Source organism: Poecilia formosa, unplaced genomic scaffold (assembly GCF_000485575.1).
Source record: "Poecilia formosa unplaced genomic scaffold, Poecilia_formosa-5.1.2 Scaffold142, whole genome shotgun sequence".
Lineage (NCBI taxonomy): Eukaryota > Metazoa > Chordata > Actinopteri > Cyprinodontiformes > Poeciliidae > Poecilia > Poecilia formosa.
The window spans coordinates 838,350-861,785 of NW_006800081.1; the positions used below are offsets into that span (position 1 = coordinate 838,350).

At 38.3% G+C, this 23,436-nt stretch overlaps 2 protein-coding genes across 3 annotated transcripts; one reads left to right on the forward strand and one right to left on the reverse strand.

The window, feature by feature from the left end:
* Nucleotides 1–5,474: 5,474 nt before the first annotated feature.
* alkbh7 (alkB homolog 7) lies at nt 5,475–7,662 on the forward strand. Its single transcript, XM_007562886.2, has 4 exons — nt 5,475–5,880; nt 6,789–6,962; nt 7,042–7,166; nt 7,259–7,662. Exons 1-4 carry the CDS (start codon nt 5,608–5,610, stop codon nt 7,377–7,379), a joined length of 693 nt encoding a protein of 230 aa, XP_007562948.1. The 5' UTR covers nt 5,475–5,607; the 3' UTR covers nt 7,380–7,662.
* A 377-nt stretch (nt 7,663–8,039) lies between these two features.
* gtf2f1 (general transcription factor IIF, polypeptide 1) lies at nt 8,040–13,492 on the reverse strand. 2 transcript variants are annotated; one of them, XM_016676847.1, is made up of 14 exons: nt 13,391–13,492; nt 12,871–12,937; nt 12,650–12,696; nt 12,433–12,505; nt 12,094–12,287; nt 11,688–11,858; nt 11,379–11,584; nt 11,104–11,254; nt 10,050–10,105; nt 9,784–9,915; nt 9,622–9,692; nt 9,236–9,377; nt 8,969–9,107; nt 8,040–8,816 (listed from the first exon to the last, which is right to left on the reverse strand). In XM_016676847.1, the coding sequence occupies exons 2-14, from the start codon at nt 12,880–12,882 to the stop codon at nt 8,612–8,614; spliced, it is 1,599 nt and encodes a 532-aa protein (XP_016532333.1). In that variant the 5' UTR covers nt 12,883–12,937; nt 13,391–13,492; the 3' UTR covers nt 8,040–8,611. The 2 variants fall into 2 exon arrangements, with proteins under 2 accessions (XP_016532333.1, XP_007562950.1); XM_007562888.2 differs by having other exon boundaries at nt 13,358–13,491.
* Nucleotides 13,493–23,436: the final 9,944 nt, after the last annotated feature.

Here is a 23,436-nt window from a genome sequence, read left to right on the forward strand (position 1 = left end):
CATCATCATTATCATCATCATAATCCTTCTTTTTCTCCTTCTTCTTCATTACAGGACAAAAATGTATTACGAGACCTAATTGATTTGACTCCACAAATAGCCGCGTGTGTGTCCGTGTTTGCGCGCGTGCGCGCCTGTGTGAATGGGCAGTGATGTTGCATATCCAGATTTAAGGGTGACCCGAAGAGTCAGCTCTTCTCACCTATTGGACAGACGAACCTGGGGGAGGGAATAGCTTGCAATCGCGAGAGCCAATCGATAATAGCGCGACCTTAAACGGCCATTCGATATGTCAGGAAGAGGATCGTTTTGCCTCGTGTCCACTTAGAGAGGCTTTTGATTGTGAGGGGAGGCTGACCCCACCACAAGGACAGAAAAAAACATGATTAGATAGATAGATAGATAGATAGATTCAGCACAACAGACAACTCAGACCCAATCAAGATATTTCAGCACCACGGACAGCAGCAAAAAGTCAATATTAACTAGACTACTGGTTTATTTTATATGGTTTCAAAACCAGTCCTACCATAAGGCACACGATGTCCATCGCTTCATATGCAAAAACCTCCATTTCAGACATGGATCACTACAAAACCACTCTACCCTCTTAAAACCTCTGGGTACAAAACATTCAATATTTGTCACAATAAGAAAGGCTTGAGTTCCATGTGATTTTGGATTTGTTTTGTATTCTTGTAGATGCTTTTGTTTTCTTTTGCTAAATTCAGTTCAGTCCTTTAATCTTAATCCAACATTTCTCTTGTGATTTGAGTCTTTGGTTTTGAGCTTTCTATTTACTAGCTTCATTTCGATTACTTTACTTTCTCAAATCCCTTTGTTTTCCTTTTTTGATTATTCTGCCATTTTCTCTGTCTCCCTCCTCTGGTGTCATCCTCTTTAGTTCTCCCACAGCAGCAACCTGTTTGTTAATTAGAATCACCCGTTTTCCAAACCAGTAATTACTCTCCTCTGCTGATACCTCTACCAGCTCTTCCACTTAGTTGTCAGTTCCTCCTGGTATGTTCTTGTTGTCCTCCATCCTCTGTTATCCTCTGGTGTTTTGTCCTCTCTGGATGACAAATGAAATGTGCTCTAGTCAAAGCCAACCACTCAAACCAATTTAACCCACAATCTTTCATCCAACTGCTGTCACATATGAATCCAGCAATATGGAATATAAATGCAGACACAGATTAGTGGGCATGTTGGAGTTAAGTGTCTGGGCCCCGCAACATCCTAACCGACAAACAAAATAACTATAGATTTGGGTTACTTTGCCAACCCAATTAAATAGACTGATCCAGCTCTGTGATGATTTAGAACATCAATTTTGGGCTTTGAGTTTGACCAGAGCATAATTGTTTATGTTTTCAACCTCCAAAAATGGTTAAAATGACAAATGACCAATGCAGAGGATACTGAAATGGGTGAAAGGAATAACCAGAAACTAACCTGCGATGGACTGGGGACTTGTCCAGGATGTACATTGCCTGTTACCCAATGAGACAGGCACTAGCCCCCAAGTGACCCTGCAAGGATAAGAGGGTATAGATAATGGATGAATGGATCCTGTTGACTGAAGTCAAAGGCAAAAAGTTGTAATGAACCAAGGACAGTTCTGTAAAAAAAAAGAAAAAGACACAAATTGTGACATTATGAAAAATTTATCAACACCTATAAATTCACAGTCGCTCAGTGGTAGTTGTTTTTCAGGTTGTAGGTTCAATTCCAGCTTCTTCTTGTCACACGTCTATTTGGTTATTTGTTTATTTAAGTCCCCATTATAAGTCCCCACATAGTTTGGGACGTCTTTACAAATAAGACCTTAAAACTACGGAGCCTGCCTGGTGATTTGGGAGACAAAAATCACGGCCACTGACTTAACAACTTGTGGGAACGACTTGTTCAATTTGTGGGCACGACTTAATATCTTATGGGGACAATTTATTTATTTCACTGGAATGACTTAATTATAACAATTCATGGCCACAAGTTTCTTTTTTCTTCACAGATTGGCTCCGTATAAAACACACAAACGAAATCAAAACACAAAAATATATGCCTCAACAATTTTAACAGTCGATGCAAAATCGTCGATTTTTCCCCTCGGCAAGGGATTTTGCCTTAAGTTCACACTGATCTGTGTGGTGTATAAATGTGAGCATGTTTGTGAAGCACTTTGAGTGTCAGTATAAGTGGAACTCTATCCGTCTACCTTGAACAAAACACAAATAAAATACAAAAATAAAAGAAGCAAGTTTAACAGAGAAGTACTGCATTCTTTATGTATCCTTTAAAGAGGTCCAAAATCTATTTTTTAAAATTTATTTTAACTTTTTAAATGTGATTTTATACCTCTATATAGATAGAAATCACAACTGTTAACACAGAAACTGCATATCTCTGCGTACCAACAAATTGCTCCTGAATGTAAATTCTTACTGTTTGGACAATTTAACATGTCCTTTTTTGTTACTTTCCAGTAGAAATGTGTTAGCAAAAACATCCGAAAAGATGTGACGGGCGATCAACAGTAATGATGTTCACATAAATTAAACCAAAAAATGGAGATATGAGATTTTGCCGGACAGCCACAGTGCTGATGTGTTTTTTTCACTGTAAGGCGAGAACCTTAGATGAACAGTAGCATTTGAGGTTACAGGGAATAAAATATACCTGATAGTAAAGTGGGTGTGTTTCATTTAAGGTAGATGAGATAAACAAATGTGACATGAAGGGTTATAACTGCAGTGTAAAACGAATGCAGACTGTCACCAAAATCCCTCTTGCTGTTTAGAAAAAAAGATGAGCATTTTGCTAATACCTGGACAGTGCGTACTGGAACGCAGAAAAAAAACGTAGGGTGGATGAGATGTTTATTGTCTCAGTATCCATACCTCTTTATGGCTCTGGAATAAATGGGTTTCATTTCTCTACACTGCACTTCACTCCACTTTTCCTGGTAGTGCCCTCATCCTTATATAATGGCATTGTAAATTACTTTATTACTGCACCCAGTCCTTTCACTAATACAATGTATCTACTGATGGCATATTTCCAAAATGACATAGGGATAACTCCAGGTAATGTTTTAACTTCTCTTTGAAATCTTGAAACCGAGAAGAAAGCAGCCTGCATTCAAATGTTAAAAACTAATGGGCCATTTTTGCTCGGTCTGATGTAAAACGTAATTAACCTTTAATAACTTTCTTTAAAAAAAAAAAAAAAAAAAAAGGAGCACCAACTTTCAACGGCTTTATTTGAGAACATAAAATGTCATGTCACTGAAAAATGATGGCTTCAACCCATTCATTGAGTCTGGAAGTAAAACAAATCTGCATAATTTTCTGTTGTTGTTTTTTTTTTTCTTTTTACCTGTCAGATGTTCACCTAATCTGAGGCTGAGAAGCTGCAGCTCTGAGGCGAGGGCCTAGAAAGGAGTGGCATGACTCAATGATTTATAAAGCTGAATAATTCAATGGCTGTATGCATGTAGAGCACTCCGCCCCTGCTGAACCCGCTCTTCCACAACCCAGTGGCAGATCTCCAGGCAAACCTCTGCAAGCTGGGTCCACACCGCACGAACAGCAGACGGACGGGCAAATTCACGCCGTGGCTGCAGCGAGGGTCAAAAGTGATTTTCTAGACATCGCTCCAACACACCTGAACCAAATGACTGAATTCTTTCAACGACAAGACATTCAGGTGATGAGACAGTCATTTGATTGAGAAGTTGTAGGACAGCAGCTCTAAATACAGACTGGGCACATGAACGCAAATTACTCGTCACTGAACAATAAAAGTAATACTGAGAAGGGGCTGTTTGTGTTGGAAGAGAAGGGTTTGTCAACTGGTGGAAATGTAAATCCAATGTAACCAATGATCCTCATAAACTGTGGAGCGTTTGGATATTTCAAGATCTCGTTCAATCATCAAAGAGCAAAATATATATTCTAAATATGTTATTGTATTTTATCATTTTGAGTAAGTAAGGCAACTGGATCTCCATAAAGAAAATATTTACCTGTTTATCTGTTTTCATTACCATCTTCCATGCTGCCTTTAAAAAATATATATATATATATATTTTATAGCTGAATAGATTTATGGCTCACTGTCTTCAAACCAAAAGCTGAAGATTAGGGATAGTGTAGTATTCTGTCATTTGTGTTTAGTATGTTAATATGTCTCATCAAAACAGTCTCTTTTTTCAATGCCCGTCTTCTTGTTCCACTCATATGAAATACAGTATAAAAAGTATTTAACCTCTTGGAGATTTTAACCTTTTATTGCTATTCCAATCAGTCATGACCAACAATTAATTTTAGTCTTGTCAGAACAGATAACTTTTTCTTCACCGGAGTTTGGAGTCTCCCACATGCCTTGATGTCAGTTTTCTTCAATTGTTGTCTGATGAAAAACACAGGCAACACAGTTGTATGCAGAGTCTCTCCCATCTCAGCTGCTGAAGCTTGTAACTCCTTCAGCGTAGTCAGCCTGACCTGGTGACCTCTCTTATTAGAGTTCTTCTTCCACAGTTACTCAGTTTGTGAAGATGGCCTGATCGAGGCAGATTCACACATGAGCCATTACTTCTATGTCTTGGTGATGGATTTTCAGTGCTTTGGAGATTTTTTTTATATCCATCCCCTGACTTATACTCTTCAATAATGTTTTCTCTGATTCGCTTGGAGTGTTCTTTTTCCTTCATGCTGTAATGGTAGCCAAGAATACTAACTACCTGGAGAAAAACCTTCCAGGCACAGGTGCCTTTATGCTACAATCACTTCAGACAAAGTCACTCCACTCAGGTGGTCACCATTTAACTGATTCTCAGATTGCTAGCACCAATTTGCTGGACCTCTGTTGAATTGGGTCAGTCAATTTAAAGACAAAAGTGAACTCTTGAAGACTGAATCTTGAAACCACATTAAAATATGAGCACATTTACATAACCATATTAGTAAGGCTTTTTTTCGTAGTCAGTTTACATTTTCCTCCAAAGTAGACTTGCTGGGTTTTTTTAGTTCCATTGAAGAAGCTAATCATGTTTTTAAACAGAACCAAATGAGTTGCAGTAAAAGGTATTCATCTCCCTCCAGTGTTCATAGTGAAGAACTACAGCATAAGTGGGAGAAGACGTAATGTTTTTATAATGCCGTTAACTTGTCATATTTGGTACAATTTCTTGAACGCCTCAAAACAAGAGAGGCGTATACTCAAAAGTTTTGTGTGGTTAAGCAGAGCATACTCACCTAAAATAATAATAATAATAATAATAAAAACATGGCGATAAAATACAAACTCGTAGAATTGCAGAGCAGAGCTATTTGTCTGCTAAAAAACAGCGCTGACTACACGTCCCCTCTTTTTATTTTGAACATAAAATCCACGTTGAAAACCTCGAAGTAGCTTCCTCTATTTGGCAAAATCTGAGTCCTTCAGTTATTGTAGGTTTTCTACTGCAAGACCACACGCCCCACAATGCATTGCGATTCCATCATGGCGCCCCACACGAACGCCTGACAAGCGAAACTAAGCGCTGCTGAAGGTAAACAGTTCTGTTCTTCGCGGTTAACTAGCTAACTTAGCAAGTGCGGGAGAATGAAATTGTTGCTGACGACCCTGAAACACACACGAAACCCAGCTGTTTACCTCTGCCGACGGCGCTGTTCGAGCCCCAGAAGCAGCGGTGGATTGCCATCTCTCCAAGATGATGTGATGGTGGTGGGGTCAAGCCCGGAGCTGGTGCAGACTGTGGGCTCTCAGGTGGAGGTGAGGCCGGGCTTCATCACAGAGGAGGAGGAGGCTGTCCTGCTGCAAGAGCTGGAGCCAGAACTGAGGAAGAAACGCTACGAGTTCGACCACTGGGACGATGTAAGACGTGCTTGCAGCTATTGCAGGGACATGTCAGTAATTTACCACATACCATGAACAATAAAACTTATATGGATTTATCAAACACAGAGTTTCTGATTGTACAGTTGTCCAGCAGACAGTCGTTGGCACCCTCCACCAGAGGGTTAGTCATAGAAGCTCATCGTCAGAGAAGCTGAATGTTCATAGTGACAGCATTATTGAAAGATTGAGTGGAAGGAAAAAAGTGTTGCACAAGTAACACAGATGATATAGTAGGACAGCTTTGCAAGGATTCTGAAGCAAAACCTATGGCCGCCACATTTGGTAGCCCCATCAGTGGCACCTCATTACCAAGTCACACGCATTTTTTTAATGCAGGATTTTAGCGTGTCACCGGGTGAGTCCTTACAAAACGTTTTAGACTAGTCTTTGATAGTATAGGATGTAAATAAATTAGTTTGCATTTAGTTTATACAGAGGTTGTATTGGATTACCCTGTAATTTAAAACTTCATACAGCCGTTACAGCTTTCTAAAGCTGCTGATTAAATGTTTTTAGTTATTTATTCAAATTAACTGAATTTGATTCTCTCAAAAACCAAGAGGCAAGCAGACAAGTCTTTGGTGTGTCAAAATTGATTGGCTAAACAAGTGCCTCTTGTAATGTCATCAACCCAAGAAACTTCTAATTTCTGATACAATTCTGAATCAGCAAACTTTCCAATGCTTTTTCTAAATATATTATGCAAAATCATGCATGTACCCTCCATCACTTTTTACTCAGCTGTTATTGTTGCTGTTCATTTGTTAGTGAACTATATAAACATACAGATGGTTTGCATTAAGTATTAAAACAACTTAAGAGTATGTATTTATTTGAAACTTACTGTATATTCATTTGCGCTGTGCTGCCTTGTACACTTTCAGGCAATTCATGGCTACAGAGAGACGGAGCGTCTGAGGTGGGCTCCGCCGTGTGAGGAGATCCTGAACCGTGTCCGGTCTGTGGCGTTTCCTCGGGGGTCTCCTCTTCTGGGGCCTGTACACGTTCTGGATTTGGACAAAGCTGGCTACATCAAGCCCCACGTCGACAGTGTCAAGGTACCCCTCTTATCGCATCGCTGTGATGTTTTGTTACGGGCTGGTCCCTTAATAGTTATTTCTCTCTTCTTGTTTTCAGTTTTGTGGCAGCACCATTGCTGGTTTGAGTCTTTTATCTGACAGCATCATGCGTTTAGTAAAGGAGAATGAGCCAAGTGAATGGCTGGATCTGCTGCTGACTCGCCGTTCCCTCTACATACTGAGGTCCAATGGGATTTTGTATTAGAAATTGCCTGATTATCAACATACCAAGTTTAAAGGACAGTTTGTCATTTATTTTCGTCTTGCTTGCACAGGGACCAGGCCAGATATGACTTCACTCATGAGGTCCTTAAGGATGAAGAGTCGGTGTTCAACGGACACAGGGTGCCGCGGCAGCGCCGGATCTCCGTTATCTGTCGTAACCTTCCAGGCTAACGAGTTCATGCTCTCCGTTAGAATAAGAGCATAATGTAGACAGGTTAAAGAAAATCTTCTAACCAGGTTATATTGGGATATCAAAACCAAAACAACCTGCTTTGACTGAGTTGGTATGAAATTATATTTATTATAATACCATCATTCTGATGTGTTTTTCTCTTTCTGTATAATACAGACACTCTTTTGGAAGTATTGAAACAACTTTTCATCCAAAAGTAATGTTTGAAAAAATTTTTCAATATGTAATTATTTTAAAACAATAAATGTTGACAGACCTCCATCCAGCTGTATTATTTTTTTTAAATAACTTGGTTGACTGGTGGATAAAGTAGTTTATATATATATATATGGACTATAAGCTGACAGTGCTACAAGTGCTCAGCAATATTTCAAAAATAAAATTACTTTAACATCTAATTGTCAACTGTAATTTAATATTTAAAGTTAAAACAACCACAGAGCAGAGACACTTGACCTCTACAAGTAGGAACAATATTAAAGCATGATGTTGCTACTCATAATTTCCTTATTTTGTATATTTAATCCAAATTATGTTTTTATTGTCCTGCAATATCTGGACTGTTTTAAAAGTGAACTAAAACATGCAGGGCTGGTGTGACCATCTTCAGGAATTTACGTGGCAAGTCTTAGACTCAGTTATGTACATCTTACCATCTTTATTGTAGCATAGTTGTATAAAATTTAATATCACAATTTCCAGAAATACTAATTTAATTACAAACATCCCTGATATTTTGCAGCTGTAAAAACACCACATTCATCTGATATGCTTAAATGCTAGATGTAGACTTTTATCACTGTTGATTTTATATATTCCTTTCCATTTAATTCTTGTATATAGATTTGTAGAAATATTCGACATTATGCAACACAATCAAATGAAAATGTATATCGACAAATCACAGTGACAAACCAGTTAAGTTTACATTTTATTATAAAGTCTTGACTTAGAAAAAAAAAAAGATTGACTAATTTTCTACTTGCAGTTGAAAACATTGTGTTTACTAACACATTACCGTGAATTCAGGCTCATCTACATTAACAAAGTTCAACAAAAATATTTTAGTAAATCTACTCCTCACACAGCTGATGACAGCTGGTGCAGCATGTGTAAGCGAGCACAAGATTTGTTACACTTTCTGTCCGGGGATCAGGAAAAACACTTCTTTACTATGGTTTTGTTATCATTCCTACCGCTGTCTGGCTGCTTACTCTGTGAGGTAGAAGTGCATTTTGTCATTGACCATCTTGCGCTCTGGATTGAGACGCTTCAGGATCTGAGCGAGCACGTTGACCGTCTGCTCGCTGCTCAGACCTGTGCGCTTGGTCTGGAACTTTTTCAGCAAGTCTTTGGTGGTCATCGGCTTACGGATCAGGTAGCGGCGCACAGCTTCCTCCGTCAGCTGCACGTCACTGTGGGGAGAATTTTTTTGCAAGTTGTTGTATCCAAGATTACATATTAGTAGTTCATTCATTAGCACCTAATATTTAGCATTAGGTAAGTGATTCTTATGCTTCGTTTCAGGCCCAAAAATCTATTTTTTTGCGTTAAAAGTAGGTCATACCTTGAGCTTGGAGTGGATTTGCCAGATGGGGGTTGAGGTGTGCTCTTCCCAGAGGGGACAGGGCTCTGACTGCTGGGCTCCATCTTGAGCCTTTTGGCTGCTGGAGAGTCAGTACCTGCAGTCTGGATTTGTCTCTTCCCTGATGACAAATGGATCAGTCTTCGTCACAGGCAAACTAACACAGACATCCAAATCTCTGTCATGTGTCTCATTTCAACTCAGATTTTGTGTTGGTTGGGACATTTTTGCTGATTCACAAGCGCACACCTTGCTCCAGTTTGCTGGCAGCAGCACGCAGCGTGCTGGAGGTGGAGGCGGAGTCTATGGATGGCGTCCCAGGACGACTGCCCGTCCTGGAGCTGCCTGCAGAGCCGCGTCCACCAGGCCGCTTGGGAGGGGTGCGCTTCTTCTGCGAGGAGAAACGTTAAAGAGACGTTTCGTAAGAATAAAAGTAAACATGTAACAATAGTGTAAACATAAAATAATTCACACATTCACATCTGCAAACTTAGAATAGCTCCAAATACTTCCAGCAACACTTACGCACTGTCAATGGATTACTGTCAATATTCAATATAAGTGTACGAGTCAAAAAGTAGATAATTGATTTGGAAACTCATAACCAGTTTTTCTGCCACACACACTTTAGCTACCATGAACAAAGCAGAAGCAGTCTCTCCTTCGATGTCGCTGTCGTCAGAGCTGTCTGATTCGCCACTGCTGTCTACGACACAAACAATACAATGTCACTCAACATTTGTCAATATTTATGTCTTTTACAAAAACCTTGAAGAAAAACCCTTGCAGGGTTTCACCTTTTTTCTTCTTCTTTTCCATCTGGACCGGGGTTTTCTTCCCTTCCTCTTCCTCCTCCTCCTCTTTAGCTTCTTCTTCATTTTGTTTCTCCTCTTCACTATCTTCCTCACTCTCGGACGCCTCATCGATTCCTACACGTTAAATTATTTTAGTAAAAAAAAATAAAAAAATTGTAATTCCCATTCACAGTTTTAATTAACAAATGCATTAATTGAATCCATCATCTGAGGCTTTTTGTGACTTTGTCGCCGTCATTAGTCGTTACCTTTGGGGTGCTCTTCTGCTTTGGATGGCTTTTCATTTGTTGGCTCTTCGTCTGAGCTGATAGGGGCAAAGAAAGAAAACAACATATTAACATAATTAATAAAATGTAAACTCAAAATACTTCATCCCTACAACCGATGACTGTTGTGACGGTGGTGCTTCAGAATGAGGAAACGGCTCAAATCAGTATTAATATGCTGATGTAAAGTTAGAGATGGCAACGTAAATAAACTGGGAGCCATTTATGGCATGGGAAAGTGTTACCCCAAGTCACATATTACTCTTAACCTCTAAACAGATTTCTGTTCATTTAGGTATGGAATCAACAACTGATTATTTTTGGACATTAAAGAAAAACCTAATAGAATAAAAAATAAATAAAAATAAGTGACCAACCTGTGTTTTAAATAAAAATATTAAGGAGCAATTTTTATTTTAAGACTGATTTATTGAAGTTATGTTTCTTTCTATTGCATATCTGATTAGCAATAAATAAATAAATAAAAAGCATTCACTTCTTTTTGCTTTGGATTTAAAGCAAAGATACCACAGATAATAATTAGTCCATCCTGCTACCGGGAACGTCAAACTCATCAACAATATATTGACAAAGATGCTTTTCAGCATCTGCTGTTCAAATTAGTATCTGAATAACTTCCCTTACCTTCTATATTTTTCTGTTACATTATCACCAAATATATTAGAGATATAAATAGTCTAAATGCATGGCACTTCATTCAATAACTAACATTAATTGGAGTTTAGGCAGTGTTTTGTGATATGCATATTGTATTTCGCTGCGATGCTGTGATAAGGATAGATCAGTGATGTATTGTGCATACATTTTCTACTTTTATTTAGATTTTATATCATGATGTCTAGAATGGTGGTTTCTGGTCTGATCTGCATTTGTGTCATCTTCCCAAATAAATGTTTAAAAGTGGCGTGGTGCTTTTTTCTGCCACCAGGAGGCGATCTCAGAAATGTGTCATCTGACATGAGAGTCTTGTTTGTGATGCTGGGATGGTAAATAAAGGGAATCTCAGTGATCTGACCTGCTTTCCTCTGACATATAATCCACTTCCAGACCCTCATAATCTCCATCGTCGCTGTCTTCAAGGGCTTCCTTATCATTGCTCTTTTGCTTCTTCTTCTTTGATTTCCCTTTTCCTGTAGCTTTTTTTGTCTTTGCCTTGCTTTCTCCATCTGTTACATGAGAGGGCCCGAAAAACAGAAGACATGCTCAACAATTTGGATTAAAACAGACAGAATATTGATAAATATGAAGGTTTGCAATGTGTTCAGTTGAGGGAATCCCACTGTTCCTTACCTTCTCCCATGCTGCTGTCACTGTCATCACTGCTCATCTCAAGGTCATCATCTAGGTCGTGAATGAGAAGGTCGCCACCCTTACTGCCCCCCTTCTTTTTCTTCTTCCCACCCTTTTCTGTCTCGTCTTCGTCGTCGTCACCACGCTCCTGCTCCCGGAGCCGTCTCTGAAGCATAATGCTGAAGTGGTTTACGACCTTGTTCCGTCTGTAAAAGGAGAGAAATGTGGTTTTTCATGCAAGTATACATTTATTTATGTACTTTAAAAAAATGCTTTCAACTTTCCATTTCAATTCATTCCCTCATGTACCTGCCCCACTCTTCTTCGGCTTCTTCAGCGGTTAGCGTTCGATGCTTTGCCTGCTGTGTAAAGTTATACCACCCATGAACTGGAAAGGCTTCAAAAGCTCCATCTGGACACTGGGTAAAAATGTAGTAGGATGCATTTTCTGTAACTCCACCTTTCTTTATACCCTTAAACCTGATAAAAAAAAACAAGAAAAAAAAAACAAAACAAGAGTAAAACAATAAAACAGGTTGAAAACCATAAAACGTTAGAAAAACTCCTACAGGGATGCATAATAGGTGCAGAAATGCATCTCACATGTTTTAGAAAAAATACATTGTGACGAGATTAAGAGAAAAAAAAAGACACTGAAAAATTGCTAAGCATTTTAACTTCTTACATCTTAAACAAGAGTAACCTGTTTTCTAACCTCTTGCCAGCTTTGCCATTGACTTTCAGGATCCATGGCTGATCCTCCACTTTGAACTCTCGGGTAACAATTCCAAACTTCTTTCGCCGAGCTTCCTCCCGCTGTTTTTTGCCAAACTCGCTACCTGCGCCACTCTCCGGTGTCTCCTCCTCCCCGTATATTCGCCGAGCACTCATGTCTCTTTCCATACGTGCCTGGGAAGGAAGAGAATGGGAAACATAACATTACAAACTCACATTGGAGGAACATTGTAATTCCCCATCATTCTAATATTTTGGTTTCTTGATTTTTTTTTTTTTTTAAATGACTCAATTCTCATACGGAGATATGAAAGCTCACCTGTGTCCAGCTTGAACAGTTGACTCTATCCCCTGCGTTAAAAGCCATTATATTGTACTTTTTGGTGGTATTTCTATAGGAAAAACAGAGATGAAAACAAAACAATATTCAGTTCCATTTTTGTCCGGGTCAGATAAAATCATTATTAGATGAAGGTAAATCATATGTTGCTTAGCATTCTAGATACACGCTTTCACTACATTTGTTTGTTACTTACTTGGGGACTCTCACAGTGTACTCTGTGGTTGAGGAACTGCTTCCACCCTGTAAAATAAACAGAGGGATGTGTCTAAAACCATGTCACTGTACAAGCCGAAGGTGTTTTTCATTTAGACTTAAAGAGTTGTGAGATGTTCTTAGATTGGACTGCATATGTCAAAGTGGCTAGAAAGAAACAGAAATGTAAATTTGCGTTTTCTGAGAAAAGTCACTACTTACCAGTGACGTCATGGTCAGTGATCTCCCGCTGGGTTTATGAAGAGCTGATTCAGTCTAGTGCAAAACACTAAATTACAAAACCAAAATTTAAAACATTGATATGAGCATGGAATAGTTATTTCTAGACGAAAATAAGACAAGAGTCTCAAAACCACTGTAACTTTTTCTTGACCCAAATGATTTGGTATAAAACTAACAATTGAAGCCTAATGTTGCTAAAGCTACGAAAGAAACAATGTTATTATATGACAAGCAAGTTATCAAATTTTTTAATCCACATTAAATCAAACTTAACAATACAGCAGCAATGAATAACAGTACGAAATGCTACAAACCCTGACCCTGCAAAAATTAAAAAGGCTTCACCGTTAGCAACAGATGCTAATACAACTAGCACTTGCTGATTAACCAAAACTGTGATGCTATTTGCTGCGTACTGCCCTTAACTTTGCCGTAATTCGTATAATTTTGCTTCCAACTCACTCACCTATACGTGTAACAAAATATAACTCGAGCTAACCAGAGCTTTAGGACATTGTATTGAGCATGTTGGTAAGTGATACAACACTGTGCCGATCAACTAGGTGTAATGTGTTCCGTTTATGAGGACGACTAGAAACAACTAGCCACAAATGGTTCCGAACTAAACCCCCGTCACGGCGTCGACAGTAAGTGCTGCAAAGTTAATCAAACATCAATACTTTTGTTCTTAATATTTTGTGCTTTTAAATCAGCCATATAAAGAAAATGTCAGGAATTCTATTGACAGGAATCTTTTTTTTTATTTTTTTTACCAGTTTTCTCAATAAACTACGGAGCCCCCGAGGGGACATGGGGAATTTTTTTTTCTTGTGCGTTCCCTCGCAATAATCTACTGATCAGTTCATGCAGCATAATTGATACTGGAAGCCTTTCTTACGGTGGCCGCCGTACTTTCTGCTTTAATACAAGCTTATAAGGTTTTTCCATGGACTATTGAGTTATTATCGCGGGGTAATAAGTCATCTGATTGTGTCTCTGTTGTGTTCGTGTCTGAATGGAGGGCTGCTTTCTGTGCCGTTCCATCTGAGCTTTAACAGACATAAACATGCAGTAAATAAATCGATTTTTCAATCAGTTTTTTGCACCAAAGCGTTAATAATAATGATAAACACGTTTTATTAATATAAAACACAGCAAACTAATGGTGGTAGACGGCCGCACTGGATTAACTCGGGGAATCTCATCTGTCCGTGTATCAATCAACTCCTAACCTCTTCTTTGTTCTGTCACAATTATCGATTTTTTAAATTTTTATTATGCTCCAAACTTTGCGAGGACTGACCACCCAGCTCACCCGCTGCCTCATACACACAGAGCCAGCAGCAGCCAGTCACCTTCCCATTCATACTTCATGACAGTCACTCCCACATCGACACGCCCACCACCAGGTGTCAAAGCCGCTGCTCCTGTCATATCAATAATTACTTATTTCATTCATATTGCTCTTATAGAGCCTCAGTGAAAACGTGTTTATTATTATTAACCCCTTGGTGCAAAAAACTGATTGAAAATCGATTTATTTACTGCATGTTTATGTCTGTTAAGGCTCAGATGGAACGGCACAGAAAGCAGCCCTTTAAACCATTCAGACTAGAACACAATAGACACACAATCAGATGACTTATTACCCCGCGATAATAACTCAATAGTCCATGGAAAAACCTTATAAGCTTGTATTAAAGCAGAAAGTACGGCTTCCACCGTAAAAAAGGCTTACAGTATCAATTACGCCGCATGAACTGATCAGTAGATTATTGCGAGGGAACGCAAAAGAAAAAAAATTCCCCATGTCCCCTGGGGGGCTCCGTAAATAAACTGAACATTAACTTCACCAAATTTATCGCTTCTAAAACGTCCTCTCAACCACCGCGTTTACACAACGTATTTCCAGCTTTTGAGTGAGAAACAGTGGAATACAAGATGAAAATCTGTTCGAGGATGGGATGGTTCTGATTAAAGCATCCCCGCATGTTACAATGGCCCCATTACAGTCCACAGACCTAAATCCAAGAACATGGCAAATCTTAAGGTTTACAGTGACTACAAGCTCCCCCAAAAATGCAGCTGTAATTGCAGAAAATTTAACCTCTACAAAGTATTGACTCAGAACAATGCACAAACATTTCATAATGATTTGTTTCAGACGTAATAACTTCCTTTCATTTCACAATTAAAGTGTTGATGTAATAACATTTATTGAAAACTATATGTCGTTATTGTGACAAAATCTAAAGAATTTTAAATGGCATGAATACTTTTATAATTGTCACGACTTGTATTAAATTTTTAAGGCAACAGAAACTTAAAAAAAAATCCACCAGAATTACTGATATGTGTCACACAGATCTCATAGCTGAACTTTGAGACATCTGAATCGATTGAATAATTAAAATTCTTCTAAGCATAATTTAATCTTTGCAAAAGTGCAGTATTTCCATTATTATCCATTGATATTATCATAAAAAGTGCCTCTTGACGTTTTGTAGTTTCCCTTATCTGCCACAAGATGTTGCTGACAGTCCAAAGACCACGTAGTATCATTGCAGTCTTGCTCAGAATGGCAATTAGGATTAAGAAAAAAGAAGAAATGGGCCATAAGGAATATGTGTACCTTGCTGGTTTCAAGCTAATTTATTGCCAAAAAGAACCAGTATACAGTGCAGATGGTCACCATGTACCAAGTCTTACACAGTAAATAAAAAGTCACATCACCGATTCTGTTGCAGTTTCTTTGAGCTTATAGAGTTTATTTACATATTAATCTTTTTATTTATTCCTGTACTCATAGTTCATTGTTTTTTTTCACATGCTCATGTGTATTTATTATGTAAGCAATCTGAATAAAATTTACACACGAGATTATGTATTTGCACACTTATTTAAATGGTAATCTATATTTAGAAAAGCAGATTTGTAATCTAGGTTGCCTATTATTAATTAAAAACATCCAGTCAGTGTTATGTTTGCATGCAAATGTGAGCGTGTGACAAAAAAAGTTAATGCATTTGATTTGCTGTTTCTAATTCATGTTTAATGCCGTGCACCTTCGAGGACTGATGAGAACTCAGTGTTCCAGCTGAGCGCAGGCTGCATTCGTAGCTGAATTCAATGACACTGAGCAAACGGTGGTCTCGTGTTGTCCACTCAAATTCTCACTTGCAACCTTCTTCCATAATCATGTTTGTATCTCAAGCGCTGAATCAAACTGGTTTATTTGTGACGCATTTCCAAAAGCATCCTAAACTCAGAAATGTTTTTGTTGTTTTTTTTAATTACAAAGATTCCTGTAGTTTAAAAAGAAAAAAGTTGAAGAAAACAGCTTCAGTTTGCAGATGTATACAGCGCCTTACAGATTATTCATACTCTTTGAACTCTATATTGGTTTTTATGGAGCGACTTGACTTAATTGTAGTATGTTAGGATGATTTGCTAGGGGTGTCCAAAGAGTAGTCTTCCAAGCATGTTCAAGTCTTGCATATGAGCACAGACTGTTAAAGATTGACAAACTATTTTTTTTTTCATAAGGAGAAAATGTAAGGCACAGAGACAAAACTATTTGTCTCTTATGAACCGCTGTTTTTGCATTCATGTTTTTAACCTAAATAGGAGAACAAATATCGAAACTCAGAGAGTGTCTATTCTTTAAACTTGGTTCAATAGAGCAGGAGCTTTCATAGAACTGACCCATGTCCCATTGTTTTTGATGTAAGAGAAAAAAAAAAAAAATCTGAGAACAAATTCCAGACTTAAAAAAATAAAAATAATCATTGATCTATATTTTAAAAAAAAAAATAAAAAATTGAGGTCCTCTTCCACCTCTCAGTGTTCAACCCTGTGATAGACCAACAAAAAGCACGAGTAGATTTTGTACTTTGTGTTGGTGCAATGCGAAGGACTCAGTGTACAAGATAAATCATCAACGTCTCAGTGGGTTTTGCTTGGTTTTGTCCCGGTCATTGAGCCAGGCCTTAACACTGGTCAGCGTTAATACTGAGATGACTGTTGCTAAATCAGGGCTATCGCCGAGGTCAATTTATCTGAAGCGTTAAAAGACTTGAAACTGAGGCAGCAGGTAACCTTTCAGCAGGAGAGCAACCTAAGTAATGTGGACATTTTTGTCAAGCTGAGCTTGTACAAGGTGATTACTTTAATGAACTGAGAACGTAGCTATAGTGGTACTATTAACACCAAAACCACTTTTAAAGTCCACTAAAAAAAGGGACAACAAAACAGGCTTCTTTCACTTTAAGTTAAGCTGCAGCCACCTGTAGAGCAGACAATGGGAGTATGGAGCCAAATAACAAGATATTACAGTGCTAAAGCTTCATTGTCTCTCGCCCCTCTCACACTCTTTGCACCTCTTCTCCATACTATACACGGTTGCCATGGAAACACACTCGGAGCGCTCGAGTCGTGAGGCCAGTCAGCTGCGATACCTCGTCTGGTAAACAATCCTGCAATCTGAGAGGGGAGGGTGGGGGGGGGGGGACGCTGTGGCTGCATGTCAGAGTTTGTCGGATCACGTAGATATCAGCCAAAGGTCAGGAGCGTCGGGAAGGTGGCCAGACCAGAGGTGAAGTCGAGATCGCTGACGTGAAAGCCTGAAACTTCGGGCTCGTTTTGCCACTCACCGGCTTATGAGTGGCAAACTGACACAGGCCACTGACAGCGGCTGCAACATATAATGCCATAGTTATATGTATAGAAGGGAACTTTTTGTTTGTTTCAGGTAGTTGTTAATGCATGTGCAAACATTGCTTTGTTACATAACAACAGAGCAGGAGAGACAAACAATCAGAAGACTCCCTCCTTCCAGCCACGTGAAATTCTTCGCTCAGCTCGTCCCAAAAGTTATGGCAGACGGCTTGGCTCTGTGTCCACCGATCTTATAAGCATGACAGAGTTTTATGAAACCAGTCTGGTCAGTTGCAAGTCTGAGTGATTATTCCTCACTCTGTGTGCAACAGTGACAGTTGTTGTCCTCCGCCTCTGACAGGAAACCGTCCTGTCTTGCTATAATTATTCCAGTAAATCTTCTCTGCAGTCTGAAGCACACACTAAATGTAATTTTTAGAGCCTGGTAGGTCTGTGTTTCTTTCTTTCTTTCTTTCTTTCTTTCTTTCTTTCTTTCTTTCTTTCTTTCTTTCTTTCTTTCTTTCTTTCTTTCTTTCTTTCTTTCTTTCTGTCTTTTTTCAGTCCCTGCCTGTCACCTGTATTGTGAGTTACTGTAATAATGTGATGAAATTCAAAGCGGTGTAATCAAAACAACAATGTTGCACTTGGGTGTCTCAGTACCTCATCGGATGACATACTTCTGTAATACTTGTCTGGATTTCTGGTGGTGGTGTCAGAGAAATGACCTAATGATATTATCACTCTGTACAACGCTATGTATGTTCCCATTTGGCACCGATGAAGATTCATTCAGCTGTTTGTGGCCGACATAGTGAAGAACGTGGACTTATTTTCTGCACTGAAAAAAAGAGAATGGAGCTCCAACTTAAAAAAAAAATAAAAAAAATAGTTACATGTGTTAATTAGTTACATGCCATCCATCTGTCCGTCCGTCCATCCGTCCATCCGTCCATCATCTTCTGTTTATCCGGGGTTGAATTAAGGCTTTAAAAGTGAAAAGTTGGATAATAACATCAAAGATGAAGTTATATATAAAAGCCCGATTGATTATTTTCCTTTTTTTTATTGGTTTGGAACACAGTTTTTATGTAAGACATTTACAATGTACATCTGGATACCATTATTAAAAAATTCTTATGAGTCTTGAACACAAAACTGAAAAAAAAAAAAAAAAGCTGGTTGTCACAGGACAGATTTAATTAAACTGCTGACTTTAATTGGATGGAGGTAAAGTTAGGTGAAAGAAGGTCTTTAATAGGTTAAAAGAAAATTGAATCAGGAAACACATTCTTCCCCTCCTGTCCTTCTCCATCACTCCACATTTTGGTGTTTTTTCTTATGTAATGATTTAGCTATTGTCTTGCAAATTCGGTGAAGGAAATTCAAAGATATGACTTTAGTCTTTAGCTTGCATATCATAGCAATCACGTTTGGTCCAAAAACCACATGGGAAAAAAAAGGAAGCTATGATCAAAGGGGTGTTTTGTTGTTTTCTTTGTTTTTTAATTTTTTGCCTCTGAGTTCAATTTTTGCTTTCACTGGAACACATAAATTAAGTGTGTTAACACACATCACCACAAAGCCTCTCAACAATAAATTAGTTATTTCTTAATCATCAAGCCTAGACAAGCTATTGTGATATTGCTAGCCACCACTGGGAAAGATAATGAGAAAATATTAATAAGAGTCTGAGAAACACAGGATGCTCTGGAGCAAATTGTTATCCGTTAAAAGAGACAAAGATTGACAAAGGGAGTTAATGAGCCTTCAAGTAGTTGCATGTGTTTGGAACAAGACTTGCATAGTGAGATGGACAAGAAAGAAGAAGAAGAAGAAGAAGAAAAAAAAACAACAGAAAAACAAAATAAGCAAACAAGTCAGTAATGAGTAGGCCATGTCTGTTAATCAGGTATAACCAAACTTTCAATAGATTGATTCATGTGAAGCAGGAAGCATTATCCTCACACTGTTCACACATGCAAAACATGTACCTCTCCTTGTGTTATACCTGGAGTTTCTTCCATCTCAATTCACAAGCTGCTGAGGAATACACAATCCAATTTAAAACACTGTAGAGCACTGAAAAGAAAATATATAGTTACGCGTCTTTTTTTTTTTATTATTGTTTTTGCAAGCAGTTTACAGTTCTGTGTGGATTCGTTTCGAATTTGTAGGAAACAGACTTGTGTGATTTATTGTTACCAATAGACAGGATCCTACCGGGACTGTAAAACTGTCTAAAAAAACCAGAGAGTTGAGCTGAAAGCATTTCAAACGGGGTCTGTCATACATTATCATCAATATTTACCTTTATTCCAGAGATAGGGGTCCATGTCGAGGAATACATTCTCTAAAATAAAAGGTGATACCCCAAAGTCGGGCGACATTGGGAGATAACAGTCAACATAGTTAGTGGTGAGCAGTAGAAGGAGGCTTTTCCTTGAGCACCAAAACATGGGCAGTCTGAAAGAGAACAGGGCTGTCAGTGATTATTAAGGCCGTCAGTCACAAACCTTGCTGTATCTGCACAGCGAATAAGTGAGCTTAATTCAAGGTAACTGACCAGACCAGACTAGTGAAGCCAGTAGCTAACTAGTCTGCCTTCCCAACTTGTATGTTTTTAACAAGGTTTTTAATTTTTTTTTTTAAGTACCACACTTAAAAATATCTGAACTGTAAGTTTAAGACGGCTTTCTGTTGAAGTAGGAAATTAAAAAGCGCTGGAAAAAAAACATTACAGGAAACAAAGCAAAAAATCTATTATTAATGAAGACTAACAAAAACTAAATAGCATATTTAGTTGGATGGGTGGAATTTGTTGATTTGTAATTCCCTTAACAGAGTAACACATTATCAGGTACCACATTATTTCTGCCTTATAATACATACCAATTAAAAGCTAAGAAATAAAAACGTGGTATAAAGTAAAAAATAAAAATAAAACAAAACAAAACAGCAACTGTGTTTTCTCTGTTCTCATCTAACCTGGCCTCTCTAAGAAAGTATGTGGGTCTGTGTTTGTTTTCGCACACTGACACACTTCCAAAACTTCCTAGTGTGAAAGGATTTCTTGTTTTTCATATTCTTTCTCAAAATCATGAATCACCTCCTGGAGTCTCTCTAGACAAAGGATGAACACAAACACACTCACACGTTTCAATATTGCACCAGGAACCTTTGTGCCCCTGCTATCCTGGAGATCCTCACATGCTGCAGTGTGTGTAACGATGCAACACCGTGTGCACACGCAGACAGAGGCCATTTTAATGCAACATTAGGTCTGAGGATGTCCACAGTTGGCCTTTCAAAAACAATTCAGAAAGCTGGGGCTCTCGCTTGTGAGACCAGTGCTCAGCGCATGAAATCCTCCGTGGGGACAAATGAAAGCGGCAGGATGCAGATCGTAATGCAACAAGACAGCAGCAGAAATTGTTTCATTTGAAGCGCATCGATTGTGATGGGTGAATTTAGTCATGTTTTGGCCGTCATGAAAATTTACATGGAAATTGGTGTCAGTGAACTAGTGGAATTACGCGCCGTGCCATGGCATATAGGCTGCAGTATAAGGAGGCTACCAGGATAAACTTTCAACAGTCTCATCTGAATAACTTGAGCAAATATATGTTCCTATATTTACCATTTTTAAGTATCTTCAAGCCTGTATTTTATGTAACCACAGTTAGTCTCCTACCTGCTCCCATGTATTCCTTCACTCTTCACCTTCTGTACCTACTCCTCAGTGACTACTGCTCCGTCGAACTAACTCCAATTAAGATGCAGCGGGGAGTCCTTCTCCACCCAACCTTTGACACCTTCCGACTACGAATATCCGTCCAACCAGGTCTTTAAAGCAACTACATCCACCACTCTGCACCTGGTACAGCCTCATGTAGTGAAAACTACTGTAATACGACTATCACTGTCCACTATGAACTAACATAAACAAGGAAAAGAACAAGTAATGATTTTATGGACAGCAAATGCTGAGAAAAAGGACACACTGCTCCTGCCCCTTTGTACAATTATCTCACTGTTGTACCACAGGGACCATTCTGAAACCAAAGTGTGGGACCTTGATATGGAAGCTGCACAAGGTCAGACTGTTTAAGTTTACAGAAAATAGAAAACATCAATCTTTGTCTCCCCTTTGATAGGTGAAATCCACAAGGTCAAATGTGCCAAAAAAGGCCACCATCTCTATTCTTCTATTTAGCTGATATTAAGTTAAGATGCTACAAAGCATAAACCTCCCCCCCTCCAACAAACCAGGCACAAATCCCTTTCTACAATACATTAAATGTTTTAACATTTATACAATTCTGCCTTCTGCAAGAGTAACAGCATACCAGATTGTACATGCTTTGTATTTACTTTATGTCTTTATAAAGACATAAAGTAATAAACATTTATAGGTGTTTATTATCACTAGGATTTACACCGTTATAGCCCCTAAATCCTCTTTAACAGCGTTACTAATTTAAATACTTCTGTAAATATGTAAATGGTGACAAATACAGCAGCTTCAATGACAACCACAAAACCAATTTTTATTTTTTTTTATTTGAACTGGCTTCATAAGCCTATAATACTGATGAGGTCACACAAAAAAATCCCATTTTAATGAGAGCCATAACTTTGGGTTTTTGAAACTAATTCAAAGTGGGTGTCAAATGCAAGTAATGTGAGAAAAACATAAAAAAACAAAAACAAACAAAAAAAAAAACACTTTAAAATCCCAATTTAGACCAGTTAGTTTTAAAGTCCAATATGGAAGATATATGATGAATCCTGAATGTGGAAAACACACTTTAGGAAACGGTTAATTAGATTTCTTGGTATTGATGACAATTGCTCAGAAGAAAAGAAAAAGCTTACAATCAATGTTTTATGCCTATATTAATAGGCAAAACAACTTTGGAAACCACTGATGCTTCTTTTCTCTCCCACAACAGGATTATGATGCTAGAAAATTCTTGTGCTTGTTTTTATGTACGCATTGTTAAACCATAAAGTTATTATGTGTGTTGAGTGTTAATCACCTTGAGAACATTTCTTTCTTACACTTTTGCTTCACTTCATAAAACCTGCAGTCAGTTCTAGTCGACTCCATCTGAATTTGTCAGGCTAAACAGAACATAATCTGACCTAAAATGTGAAACGGGCAGTATTTAACAATCTTTCTTTATTCTCGTACACTTTAGCACCAAAGAAAATGGGTTTTCTGTGAGGGCATAGCAGTCTTTAGAAAATATTCAAACGGGACAAGTGCAGTAAGTGAGGATATTTGGGGCCTCAAATTACCAGTGGGACCCTGCAGTACTTGAAATTTTATTAGATATGTTAGAAAATGTGTTGGTTGTGAAAATGCAACACATTGTTTGAGACCACCTTTGTTGGTAGAAGTCCATTTTACTTAGCTATAATCTGCTGCCAGACTCAGGCTCCAAGAAAAAGCAAATCCGTCGACAGCAAATAAAATAAAACAATACACTGCAGATTAGATAACTACAGCAAATGAACTTTTAACAGAACCTAATTTTAATTTTAATCTCTTTTGGAATTCATTTCTGGCTTACTAGATATCTTTAAAATGAGCCGTTGTGAAAACAAAATGCAAAAACGATCAAGGGCGGATAATGTGAAAGCGATCCTAGAGGCGCGGTGGTGGTAGGTGGACAACAAACTTAAACAGAAGTGAACACGTTTACAAAATTCTGCCCGTGGGCCTTAAACATCTTGAACCGGCTCTGTCTCACCGTGAAACATGACGCAAACTCTGCAGGGAGAGGTTGCCGTTAGCATGCATGTTAAAATGTTTAGTAGTCAACATCTTGTCAAGAAGTAAATTAGAAGGCTTTTTTTTTAAAATGCATTCAAAATTCTGTTTAT

What these genes read in the sequence shown, in the direction of transcription:
- alkbh7 (XM_007562886.2), top strand. Translation starts at nt 5,608, where the DNA reads ATGAAATTGTTGCTGACGACCCTGAAACACACACGAAACCCAGCTGTT. An exon ending in AGTTCGACCACTGGGACGAT is followed by an intron (nt 5,881 to 6,788) that starts GTAAGACGTGCT and finishes GTACACTTTCAG; the next exon opens with GCAATTCATGGCTACAGAGA. An exon ending in CGTTCCCTCTACATACTGAG is followed by an intron (nt 7,167 to 7,258) that starts GTCCAATGGGAT and finishes TTGCTTGCACAG; the next exon opens with GGACCAGGCCAGATATGACT.
- gtf2f1 (XM_016676847.1), bottom strand. An exon ending in TACACTGTGAGAGTCCCCAA is followed by an intron (nt 12,506 to 12,649) that starts GTAAGTAACAAA and finishes TTTTTCCTATAG; the next exon opens with AAATACCACCAAAAAGTACA. An exon ending in AATGGCAAAGCTGGCAAGAG is followed by an intron (nt 11,859 to 12,093) that starts GTTAGAAAACAG and finishes TTTTTTTATCAG; the next exon opens with GTTTAAGGGTATAAAGAAAG.